Source organism: Pseudorca crassidens, chromosome 1, assembly GCF_039906515.1.
Source record: "Pseudorca crassidens isolate mPseCra1 chromosome 1, mPseCra1.hap1, whole genome shotgun sequence".
Classification (NCBI taxonomy): domain Eukaryota; kingdom Metazoa; phylum Chordata; class Mammalia; order Artiodactyla; family Delphinidae; genus Pseudorca; species Pseudorca crassidens.
Window position 1 is genome coordinate 119,580,806 of NC_090296.1, and position 14,002 is coordinate 119,594,807.

General features: G+C 35.2%; 1 protein-coding gene across 11 annotated transcripts in view; it reads right to left on the reverse strand.

The window, feature by feature from the left end:
* MYO9A (myosin IXA) overlaps positions 1–14,002 on the reverse strand; it is a 271,301-nt gene that overhangs the window by 123,179 nt on the left and 134,120 nt on the right. For all 11 annotated transcript variants that reach the window (XM_067752245.1, XM_067752263.1, XM_067752254.1 and 8 more), the window contains exon 16: positions 2,166–2,241. In XM_067752245.1, the coding sequence (XP_067608346.1) occupies positions 2,166–2,241 (76 nt within the window). The remainder of the gene's footprint in view (positions 1–2,165; positions 2,242–14,002) is intronic.

Here is a 14,002-nt window from a genome sequence, read left to right on the forward strand (position 1 = left end):
AGGAACGAATGTATCTTTGAAACCAGGGCAGTCTTTTTAGTTATTCACATTAAGTGTCACTTCAGCAGCCTCTATTTACCATCTCTGCTTCATGATATGTAATTATAGGCTCTGTACTTTTTTCAAATCATATTTTGATACAAAGACATCTGTTTCCAGTTTATATCCTCTTACCAAAAAGCAACTGCCCACTCAACATTGATGAAAGTTTTCTCTCTCACTTGAGGAATATTTGCACTGGCTAAAAATAGTTTTACATTTGCGTTTCCTTGTTTTTATACAGACTACATCAATTCTTAGTCCTAGATCACCAGCAAATTGGATGTTCCACTCTTTCATTTAAGAGTCACTTATTAGGAGTGTTCCATAGGGAAGGTCCAAAAGACTCCACTTAGTAGATACAAGCTCATGATTTCATGACTGATTTGATTTTCTGAGTATCTATTGTTCTATCCTCTCTATCTTCTCACCAATTTTCTCTAAAATATGTCTAAAATAAACTCACCAATACAACAAACACAAGCGGGGAGGCTCTCTTGTTAAGACTGCTAGCTGGCCTTTTCCTGATAACATTACTTCAATGCCACATATCTTTCTTTATCTTTCTTTATTGTACGCAAAGGAAAAGAATCAAGCTGGTGTGATCAATTTCTCTGTGAGGAAGGGTCTCAAAAATGAGCTTATACACATCTTTACAAAATCAGTTTGTCATTCCATGAGTGCCTAAAATCACCTTAACTGCTTGAGCCCAGACCAATCTTAAACCAATATATCAGACTATTCCAACTGACATATAAAAAACAGAAGCCCATATAGATCACTTCAGGCATCCAAAATTGAAAGCAGTACAAAGAAACATAACTGGGAATTCCCTAGCAGTCCAGTGGGTAGGACATGGCACTTTCACTGCGGTGGCCCAAGTTCAATCCTTGGTCAGGGAACTAAGAGCCTGCAAGCTGCGCGAGTGGCCAAGAAAAAAACAAAAATAAAAACTAGGAATTAGGAAAGTTATAACCATTAAATTGCTTCAGGAAATGCAACAAGGCACAGTTCCTTCTTTTACCCAAATCAAGAAAATGAGTTCCTTAAGTTAGGGATCTCTAATGACCAGGGTGAGAATACTGCCAATAGATTGAAATAAAAAAGGTACACAGGTCACCAGATTAATGATCTAATTTGTTCTTAGGTAAAATCTAACATGCACATATAATGGTGATTTTCATCGTCAGCCAACTGTCACTGTTAAGAAAACAAAATGCATGCACTATTATAAAGACAGCCAGTAGTTCAATTTGCTGGCGTTAAAGATAAGTACAGTTGAGGTTGGATACTTGGGCTGTGATAGCTCTTGCAGGTTAAAATAGTGAACCTAGACTTCTTGTAATAAGCAATAAAGAGTTATAAAAAAAAGTTATGGAGCAGAGAAGTGATAATATATATTAGAAAGACATAGTAACTCAAAATGGAAAACCTGATCAATGAAATTATACTTTAATTTTAAATGACTGATCATCCTAATCTTGTATCTTACCAGGACACTAAGAAGCTCAATTCTCTTGATGTTTAAAATGTACACAGCAGACTCTAGACACTAAACAATGCTCTTTTGCTCATTTAAAGTACAATCTTTATAAAACAGTATGTGTAAAGGAAAAGGAGCTTTATTTACAAACTCAAAAAATTACTTACATTTGTTACTTTCAAATTTTACTTAAGAATTCTTCATTGAAAATGGTAAAAGGTAAGCTTTGGGTATCACACTCATCAAGAAAAGGTATCGGACAGTTTGTTGTAAATCAAACTACTCAATTATTACTTACCAATAAGATTTCTCCATGGAAAGAAGCAGAATACCCATTACTTTTGCAAAAGACATTTAAAACGCAAGAATGGTCTCAGAAATTAAAACATATGCACTCATTTTTAATTATCCTGGGGAAACTTTTTTTACATTGTACAACCACTTTACTAGAGGCAATCTTAGACAATTTACTGTACTGTTAACTCTAACCTTTTTAACTTATTACACCATTTACAAAAGCTTTAAGAAATTAAAAGAAAAAAAGGCCCGATTTACTGCATACTTTTAAAGCCACAGAAGTATTAATAAGAATTCTAGTTATTTCTTCTTTATGTCCTTGAAAACTTAAGCCAAACATACTTACTGTTGGTTTTTTTCATTTAGAGTATTCATTCCCTGAAGATCAGAAAGAGGTGTTCTGGGATTTTTCCGAGTTATACCTAGCATAGAGAAAGCAAAAACTTTCAATCAGTGCTAAGATAAACTAAACATGAAATAATTTTTCTAGGAACAAATGAAATTAATATACTTCAATAGTAAATATTTGCTAAACATATCAGAAATGTCTAAATAATAATAATATGAACCAATCCCATGACTGTTACTTATAAATTTGACTTAGTCAACAATGAAACCAATTCGGGAATTTAATAATAAATTCTTTAATTTCTTCTCTCATTTAAATATTATCAGGAAATACAAGGGTAACTGGGCTGAATGTCTAGAAGTATACAAACTCATTTCTTATTTTAATATTCAAAAAATTCCTAATGATTCCTTTGCACCATTTTTCAGCAACAGGATATTGCTCCTATAAACTACAGATTTTAGAGATCAATTAATCTTACATATAAAGACACTAAGAATCAAAGATGACGAATTGCTTCCTCAAGAATTACCAATATTTTTTAAACAAAAAATCTAATTAAAAAATGGGCAATGAACATTTTGGTACATGACTCTTTTTGAATTATGGTTTTCTCAGGGTATATGCCCAGTAGTGGGATTGCTGGGTCATATGGTAGTTCTATTTGTAGTTTTTCATTGCAGCTCTATTTACAATAGCCCGGAGATGGAAACAATCTAAGTGCCCATCATCGGATGAATGGATAAAGAAGATGTGGCACATATATACAATGGAATATTACTCAGCCATAAAACGAAATGAAATTGAGCTATTTATAATGAGGTGGATAGACCTAGAGTCTGTCATACAGAGTGAAGTAGGTCAGAAAGAGAAAGACAAATACCGTATGCTAACACATATATATGGAATTTAAGAAAAAAAAAATGTCATGAAGAACCTAGGGGTAAGACAGGAATAAAGACACAGACCTCCTGGAGAACAGACTTGAGGATATGGGGAGGGGGAAGGGTGAGCTGTGACAAAGCGAGAGAGAGGCATGGACATATATATATACACTACAAAACGTAAGGTAGATAGCCAGTGGGAAGCAGCCACATAGCACAGGGATATCAGCTCGGTGCTTTGTGACCACCTGGACGGGTAGGACAGGGAGGGTGGGAGGGAGGGAGATGCAAGAGGGAAGAGATATGGGAACATATGTGTATGTATAACTGATTCACTTTGTTATAAAGCAGAAACTAACACACCATTGTAAAGCAATTATACCCCAATAAAGATGTTAAAAAAAAAAATAGGCAGAAGACTTGAATAGACATTTTTCCAAAGGAGACACCCAGGTGGCTAACAGGCACATAAAAAGATGCTCAACATCGCTAATCACTGGGGAAATGCAAATCAAAACCAAAATGAGATATCACCTCACACCGGTCAGAATGGCTATCATCAAAAAACACAAATAATGAATTCTGGCGAGGATGTGGAGAAAAGGTAGTGCTCATACACTATTGGTGGGAATATAAATTGGTACAGCCACTGTGGAAAACAGTACGGAGGTTTCTCAAAAAACTAAAAATGGAACTACCATATGATCCAGCAATTCCACTCCTGGGTATACATCTGGAAAAAATGAAAACACTAATTTGAAAAGATACATGCACTCCAATGTTCATAGCAGCCCTGTTTATAATAGCTAAGACATGGAAGCAACCCACATGCCCATCAACCAACACTTGGCTTAAGAAGATGTGGTATATGTATACAATGGCATATTACTCAGACATTAAAAAAAAAAAAAGAAATACTGCCATTTGCAGCAATGTGGAAGGACCTAGAGAATATTATGCGTAGTGAAGTAAGTCAGACAGAGAAAGACAAATACTTTATATGACTTATATATGGAATCTAAAAAAAATACAAATGAATGTATATGCAAAACAGCAACAGACTCACAGATACAGAAAACCAACATGTGGTTACCAAAGAGGAGAGGGAAGCAGGGAAGAACAAAATAGGGGTATGGGATTAACAGACAGACACAACTATATTTAAAATAGTAAAAGTATCTTTGAGATAACGATCTTGTATGTGGAAAATCCTAAGTAATTCACACAAAAAATTAGGACTATTAAACAAGTTTAGCAAAATTATAAGATATAAGATCAATATTCAAAAATCAACTTAGCAATAAACAATTGGAAAATGAAATTAAGAAAACAATTCCATTAATAATAGCAATAAAATAATATAAAAGGAATAAATTGAACAAAAAATATAAAATATCTACTGAAAAACTACAAAGCATCATAAAAAGCAATTAAAGAAAACCTAAATAAATGGAAAGCCATCCATGCTCATGGACTGGAAAACTTAATATTGTTAAGATGGCAGTGTTCCCCAAATTCATCTACAGATCAATGCAATCTCTATTAAAATTCCAGCTGCCTTTTTTTTTTTTTCTGAAATGAATAAGCTGATCCTAAACTTAATATGGAAATGCAAAGGACCCAGAATAGCCATGTTGAAAAAAGAGAACATGGTTGGAAGACTCATACTTCCTGAATTAAAAACTTACTACAAAGATAAAGTAACTGAGACAGTATGGCACCAGCATAAAGATAGACAAATAGGTCAATGGAAAGGAAGTGAGAGTACAGAAATACATTTATGATCAACTAAATTTTGATAAAGGTGCCAAGACAATTCAATGGGAAAAGAATAATCTTTTCAACAAAAACTGGGAAAACTATATGTCCACATGGAAAAGAATGAAGTTGGATCAAAGACCAAAATACAAATGCTAAAAGTATAAAACTCTTAAAACATAGGAGTAAATATTCCTGACATTGGATTAGGCAATGGTTACTTAGAGATGAAACCAAAAGCACAAGCAACCAGAGAGAAAGACTGAGAAACTAGACATCACCAAAATCTAATACTTTTGTGCTTCAAAGGACACTATATCAAGAAAGTGAAAAGACAACCCACAAAATGGTATCAACAGAAAATGGCCCATCAAATATCTGATAAGAAGCTTGAATCCAGAGTATAAAAAGAACTTTTGCAACTGAATAATACAAAAGATAACCCACTTTTAAAATGAACAGAGTATGAATAGATATTTTTCCAAAGACAACACACAAATGGCTAATAAGCACATAAAAAGATGCTCAACATCATTAGTCATCAGAGAAATGAAATCAAAACTATAATGAGGGCTTCCCTGGTGGCACAGTGGTTGAGAGTCCACCTGCCGATGCAGGGGATACGGGTTCGTGCCCCAGTCCGGGAAGATCCCACATGCCGCGGAGTGGCTGGGCCCGTGAGCCATGGCCGCTGAGCCTGCGCGTCCGGAGCCTGTGCTCCGCAACGGGAGAGGCCACAACAGTGAGAGGCCCACGTACCGCAAAAAAATAAAAATAAAACTACAATGAGATTGCACTTCACACCCCCTAGCATGACTATAATAAAAAAAGGAAGATAGTAAGTGTTGGCAAGGACACGTAAAAATTGGAAACTTGCATACACTGCTGAATGTGAAATGATACAGTCACTTTGCGAAACAGTCTAGCAGTTCAACAAAAAATTAAACAGAGTTACCATATGACCCAGAAATTCCACTACTAAGTATATACCCAACAGAACTGAAGACATACATCTATACCCACATAGAAACTGTTACTGGAAAACATATGTCTTGGGATCAACAAATTCAGTTAGAACTTTGAACAACTTTATTTTCTTACATATTTGAATGCATTGTTTTTGTTTCATTTATTCAGTTCCTAAGTCATGGACACCAAATATCCTTATGACAAATTATCATTTTCTATTCGCCATATGAATTCTTTTCTTCTGCATATTGAAATATAATCACTTCAGGCCTTTCCTTAATATTAGTAATGCAATTTTCAGATATGTTTCCTCTATTGAGATCATATAGGTGTTGATTTATGCCTCTACTTGATTAGGTAGTTCAAAATCTATTTCAACATCATTCTGATATTTCATAGTCTTAAATTTGTGCTACTGCTTTATTGGATTCATGTTCTTAAATTCTTCTTAAACTGTAAAGTGCTCACCGGGAATTTTCTTCTCGTTTTTGGTGTTGCCAACACAATAGGGCGTTTCTTTTATGCATGTTATTTCCCTTTGTGTAATGATTTTTTAAACATTAATTATTAAATACTTTAAAGGAATAATATACTGATCACTTGCAACTGACCACTGAGATTAGAAAATGAAGTCCTGTGCACCTTTCTTCTTGATCCCATTTCAACAGCATCAGATCCCAACACTGCCCACTTGTTGGAATTAGCATAAAAGGACTTTAAAATTGCTATCATAATGTTCAATGACTAAAAGTATAAGACAGTCTTATGACCTAACAAAAAAATCTCAGGAGAGAAATGGAAACTGTAAAAAGAATCCAAATGGATATTCTGGAACTGAAAACTGAAATTTTCTGAAATGAAAATTTCATTCTATGGTTTTACAAGGAGACTTGAAACAGCATAATGAACTTGACATCAGATAAATAGAAATTTTCTGAAATGAAAAATTCATTCTATGGTTTTACAAGGCAACTTGAAACAGCATAATGAACTTGATATCGGATAAATAAAAATTATCCAACATGAAGAACAGGAAGAACAAAGATAGAAGAAAAATCCACAGAATATGAGGAATCTGAGACAATATCAAATATTCTAAGAGCATGTAATTGGGGTCTCAGAAGAAAAAGAGAAATTGCAGCAGAAAAAGATTTCTGAAAAAATACTGACCAAAAATTTCCTAAATTTGATGAAAAATAATGAAGCACAGGTCCAAAAGGTATAGCTAATACCAAACAGCATAAATATAAATATAAATGATATCTAGGGACATCACAGTCAAACTGCTGAAAATGAAAAAATAAAGAGAAAATCTTGAAGCAGCCAGATGAAAAAAGGTATATTAGATATGAAAGACATGAACGATATGAATGACAACAGAATGACATCTGAGTTTAACATCACAAATAATGTAGGACAAAAGAAAATGGAACATCTTTAAAGTGCCAAAAGTTTGATAGTTCCTAATGATGTTAAACATATGTCTACTTTATGACACAGTAAACTCCATCATAACTTTTACCCAAGGAATGAAAAGTTATATACACAAAATGAATTGAACAAGAATGTTTATAGCAGGGTTCCTCACAATAGCTCAAGAGAGTACAAACCTTATATCCATCAAGAAATAAATGATAAACACAAAGTTGTATACACAATTGTATATACATATACAATGGAATACAACTCAGCAACAAATTACTGATATAGGGAACAAGATAAATGAACACATATATAATTATGTTACATAACAGAATCAGAACACAAAAGAATACTGTATGATTCCATTTCTGTTTTAGAAAAGGCAAAATTAATTTATAGTAACAGACATCTTAAGAGGAGTTGTCTAAAGGGGGTGCGAAAATGTACGAGAGTAAGAATAAACTTTCTGATACAACTTTATTCGAGTATTTTATATTTTTGTGGTCATATCTTTTTGTGTTCATATGCTTTAGGTTTGTCTCTTATAAACATCTTACAGCTGAATTTTATTTTAATTGCATAATCTTTTTTTAAACTGTTTAGTTGGGTTTATTTTATTCGTATTACTGATATATCTGGAATGTTTTCTGCCTTATTTTATGTTTTGTATCTACCCTAATTATTGTATGCTTTTACCCAGACTTCTACTGAACTATTTTCTTTATATTCTGCTTTCTTTGTTTTGTTTTGGAAGTTATATACACTCTCCTCTTCGATTATTCTTGAATTTTTTACATATTCATGAATTCTAAACTAAATTAATTCTCTATTCTCTTTTTCTAAAGAGTACGAGAACCTTTAAATCTCTGATACAAGTCATCCCCTTCCTATCACAGCTATTGTTACCCAGTATTTATTTTCACCTTATTTTCTTCCCATTAATCAAGCAAATTAGGCATTAAGTTTTATAAAACAATAACTTGTATTTTACAAGTTTCTCAAAACTTCCTAGTGAATTCAGCTTCTGTCTTTCTCAACTAAATCTTTTTATAAATTCTACTGATGAAGATCTGCTCAAATTACTATCTAGTTTTATTTACTGCTATTGTTCACCTGTGCCTGACATAGCTTTCTCCATCCTTTTATTTTTATCTTTTTAAGAATCTAGATATCATTTAATTAAACTTTTTGAAAAATTCATAGAGATTTTAATTGGTGATATTAATCTATTTTTATTAATTTAAATCATAGTACTTGTTTCTTGTATTTTGTTTCACTTTTATTTCACTCTTCAAATCCATATTCCCCCTTGTTAGTTTTCATTTGATAGATAAAGGTTTCTCGTGCTACTTTAGAAGACAGAGATTCAGGGAATTCCCTGGAAGACAGAGATTCAGGGAATTCCCTGGTGATCTAGTGGTTAGGACTCTGTGCTTTTGCTGCCGAACGCATGGGTTCAATCCCTGGTTGGGGAACTAAAGTCCCACAAGCCACTTGCAGCTGACAAAAAAAAAAAAAAAAAAAAAAGAATCAATTTTTGTTATTGTCTGTAAGGCAGACATTCATGTTTGTTTATCCACATTGATTTCCTAAATTTGATAAATAGCCTTATTCTATCAACTCAATAGAAATAGCTCCCTGACTTTCCTGCAGGCTTCCCCAAAATACATATTGGCATATCCTGTATTTGTTTCCATCTACCATTTTCAAACAAGAATTCTGATCACGTAACATTTTTTTTTTTAGAATATTTTAAATTATTTTAATGCAAATCTCTGCAGTGGATAGCAGACAAGGGCTTTAGCATTCATTATCACATTTGAGCCTCGCGTTGCCCCTGTGCAGTGGGGACTACCTTTCAGAGAAGGAAATTGAGGCTCTGAGAAACAACATCTTCCACACACAGGAATACAGGGGCTAAGTAGCAGAGCCAGAATTTGTACCTGGCACTGCCTGACTCCAAATGCCAGGCTGTTTCTCCTCTCTCTTTTGAGAGTAACGTGGAGGTCCCCACGTCAGAATCTTTGTGCCCTGCCACAGCCCTGGCAAAAAGCAAAAGACGGTCAGGTCTTCCCGGCACTGAAGCCTTCCCCAAGATCAGTCAAGCTGGCTAGTTCCCACTCTGGTCCTGATGAGGCCCTGATGAGTAAGGTGTGGACACTTCCTGGGGTTCCCATAACATATTTTAATTTTTGGTATGCTTAATTCCATGAAAAATAGTCTCTTCTAGATATCTATCTAAGACTTATGTCAGGCTTCATGATATGCAATTAATTTTTAAAATTGTGGTAAAATTTACATATTGTAGAACATACTCATTATAAGCATACAGTTAGTTAAGTTTAGACAAAACTGCCACCAAAAGAAGATATAGAATATTTCCGGGGACTTCCCTGGCGGTCCAGTGGTTAAGACTCTGCACTTCCACTGCAGAGGGCATGGGTTCGATCCCTGGTGGGGGAACTAAGATCCGGCATGCCATGTGGCACGGCCAAAAAAAGAAAAGAAAAATTTCCATCATCTCCCAAAGTTCCCTCAAGCCCTTTCTTCGACAATCCCCCACACACCCTCCTGGACCAAGGCAACCACTAACCTGCTGTCCATATCAACTGGTTTGCATTTTCTGGAATTTGATATAAGTGGAATAAAACAGTATGCTCTCTTTTGTGTAAGGTTTCACTCAACATTACATTTTAGAGTTTGATCTATAAAAAGTCTTCATGTGAACATATGTGTTCATTTCTTACGTGGAGAGAACATATGGAAAGCATATGCTTACCTTTATAAAAAACTGACACTGTTTTCCAAAATAACTGTACTATATTTTACATTGTCAGCAGAGTGGATAAGCATTCCAGCTGCTCCACACACTCACCATCAGTACTGTCAACTTCTTAAACTTTAGCCATGACACAGGGTGTTAATGTGACTTCACTGTGATTATAATTTGCATTCCCTAATGACTTATAAAGCTGGTAATCTTTAATGCGCCTATAGATGATTCATATATCTTCTTTTCTAAGTGTATGCTTAAACCTCTTGATCATTTTTTTTTTTTAACCAGAAAGTAACATTTTTTTTTTGGCTGCACCGCGTGGCATGTGGGGTCTTCCCCAAACAGGGATCAAACCTGCGCCCCCTGCAGTGGAAGCACAGTCTTAACCACTGGACTGCCAGGGAAGTCCCCTCTTGACCATTTTTAACTGAACTGTTTCTCTTATTATTGCAGGAGGTTTTTAAAAAATATTTTGAAGTCCATTATAGGTTATGTATTATAAATTATTATGAATATTGTTTCCCAGGCTGTGATATGCTTTATGTTTTTTTTACAATATCTTTTTTTAAAGTAGAAGTTTTCAATTTTGGTGAACTCTAATTTCTCAATTTTTTCCTTTTATACTTCATGCTCTTATGTCCCATCTAATAAATTTTGTCCCAAGACTGCAAAGATTTTCTCTCAGGTTTTCTTCTATCAATTTGATAGTTTCGTTCTTTGCAAAGAGCTGTATGACCCATTTCAAGTTAATTTTTATGTATAATATAAGGTAAGGGTCAAAGTTCTCTTGAACATATGGATATCCAGGTTGTTCCAGTGCTGTTTATTTTTTTAAAGACTATATATACCCCCACTGAATTATCTGAGGGCCTTTGGGGAAAATCAATGGACAATATATGTATAGATCTTTTCCTGGACTCTGTTTTTTATTTTTTTTCTGCAGAAAAGGATTTTATTCAATTTTTCTAAAATTACTAAAATTTTTTTATTGGAGTATAGTAGCTTTACAATGTTGTGTTAGCTTCTTCTGTACAGCAAAGTGAATCAGCTATACATATACATACTTCCCCTCTTTTTTGGATTTCCTTCCCATTTAGGTCACCATAGAGCATTGAGTACAGTTCCCTGTGCTATACAGTAGGTTTCTATTGCTCTCTTGCTTACACTAAGAGAACAATGTCATGATTATTTTAATCTTAAAATCATATAGTGTAAGACCTCCAGCATCATTATTCTTCTTCACAATTGTTTTGGTCATTCTAGATATTCTACATTTCTATAAAAATCTTAGTTATCAGCATATGAATTGCTACCCCAAAATCTGCTTTGATATTCACTGGGACTTCATTCAATCCACAGATCCATCTGGGGGAGAACTGACATCTCAGAAATACAAAAATATGTATCTCTCTTCATTTATTTAGGCATTTTTCAATTTCTCTCAGTTATATACTCTAACAGTATTTGGTAAATTTATCCCTAAATATTTCATGTTTTGGTATGCTATATTATAATCCATTGCATATCAAATAACTCCAAAGCCTAGCACTTTAAAATAACACGTAATATCACAGACTTTGTAGAGGAACAGGTTTCAAGAGCTGCTTAGCTGGGTGGTTCTGACAGGGTCTCTCATGAGTTGTATTCAAGCTGTCAGCCAAGGCTGTGGTCATTTCAAAACTAGAATGGAACTGAAGGACCTGTCTCTACGGTCACTCATGTGACCTTAGAGGCAAGCCTCAAAGGTCTCCACTGCCTTTGACTAGAGGCTTCAGTGGGATTCTCAGTAGGGCTACTCACAACAGCAGCTTGATCCTCCAAGAGACAGTGATCCGAGAGAGAGCTAGCAAGTGAGAAAGTACCTAAGATGGAAACTGTAGTCTTTTTTAACAATTTTGGAAGTGATGTACTATTACTTCTGCTATGTCCTATAGGTCACATAGACCAACACTGGCAAAATATGGGAGGAGACTACACAAGGTTGTAAATACCAGAAGATGGGGATAAATGGGGAATAGCTACTGTAGCTGGCTGCCACAGATATATAAATGGAATTTATAAGTTTCATTTTCCAAGTGTTCATGGCTAGAATATTACAATTTAATTTTCTATATTTAGCTGGTATACTGTGAGACTGTTAAATTCACTTTTCAGATTAAAGAAGCATTTTTTAAACCCGTTAGTACTTTCTATGTAGATGATCATGCTGTCTACATCTTCCTTTTCAATCTATGTACCTATTTCTTTTTGCTGCCTTGTTGCACAATTACCTTTAGTACAATGTTAAATCTGAGAGGCAAAAGCAGATATCTTTCCCTTGTTCTTAATGTCAGGGAAGAAGTACTCAGTCTTTCACCATAACATATGAAGTCTGCTGTAGAACTGTCATGTGTATTCTTTATAAAGTTGAGGAAGTTGCCTTCTATTCCTAGGCTGCTACAAGTTTTTAAATAGGAATGGGCATAGAATTATGACAAGTTCCTTATACCCATCTACTAAGATGATATGGTTTTTCTTTTTTAGATGATTAATATCTATATTATAAATTATGACTCTCTATATACATATATATAATACATTATATTGATTGATTTTCTATATCAAACTAATCTTTCATTCCTGAATTTCCACTTGCTCTTCATGTATTATTCTTTAAATATATTGCTGAATTCACGCTGCTCTTATTTTGTTAAGGATTTTTACATCTCTCACTGTGAGGAACGTTAGACTGTAATTTTCTTGTAATGCTATCTAATTTTGGATTTAGAGTAATAATACTGGTCTCATGATATGATTTGTATAGTACTACTTGCTCCTCCGTTTTCTGAAAGAGTTGAGGAGAACTGGTATAACTGCTTTCTTAAACATTCCTTAAGGACTTCCCTGGTGGTTCAGTGGTTAAGAATCCACCTGCCAATGCAGGGGACATGGGTTCAATCCCTGATCCTGGAAAATCCCACATGCCATGGAGCAACTAAGGCCATGTACCACAACTACTGAGCCGGCGCTCTAGAGCCCATGAGCCACAACTAATGAGGCCACAAACCACAACTACTGAAGCCCACGCACTCTAGGGCCCACGTGGCACAACTACTGAGCCCGCGTGCTACAGCGACTGAAGCCTGTGCGCCTAGAGCCCAGGCTCTGCAACAAGATAAGCCACCACAATGAGAAGCCCGTGCATCATAACAAAGAGTAGCCCCCGCTCACCGAAACTAGAGAAAGCCTGCGCACAGCAACGAAGACCCAACGCAGCCAAAAATAAAAAAAACGAAAATGAAAACATTTCTTAAATAAAATTGACTACTGAAGCTATATGGGCCTGGACTTTTTTGCTTTCATGTGTGGGAAGATTTTACTTATGAATCCAATCATTGATACAGGACTAAAAAGATAAAGAGATTCTTTATTTTTCCTTGGGTCAATTTTGATAACTGTTGACATTCAAGGAATCTGTCCATTTCATCTAAGTTGTTGAATATATTGGCATAAATGTTCATAATCTTTCCTCAACCTTTTGATGTCTATACCATATGTAACTGTGCCCACTTGTTCATTTCAGATAACAGTATTTGTGTCTTCTCTAATATTTCTTGATCAGAATGGCCAGAACTACACTATCCAATACAGCAGCCACTAGCTACACATGGCCATTCAAATTTAAACTGATTTAATTAAAACTTCAGTTTTAAATTTTTTAAAAATTTCAGGTGTTTAACAACCACATGTGGCTAGTGGCTACAGTTTTGACTAGCATAGTTGGAGAACATTTCCATCCTCACAGAAAGTTCTACTGAATGGTGCTGGACTCAAGCTTTATTAATTTCATTGCTCTTTTCAAAATACCAGCTTTTGGACGCCGCACTCTTCTCAGCTGGCGATGCGCTGCAGCAGCAGCTGCAGGGCAGGCCTGCCAACTGGTGGCAGACACGGCACGTGGCCACCGTGGCGGTGGCCTTCCACACAAACTTCAACTACACATGGCTGCACGTGTGTTGCCAGGGCGCGCGCTGTGTGCCGTCCTG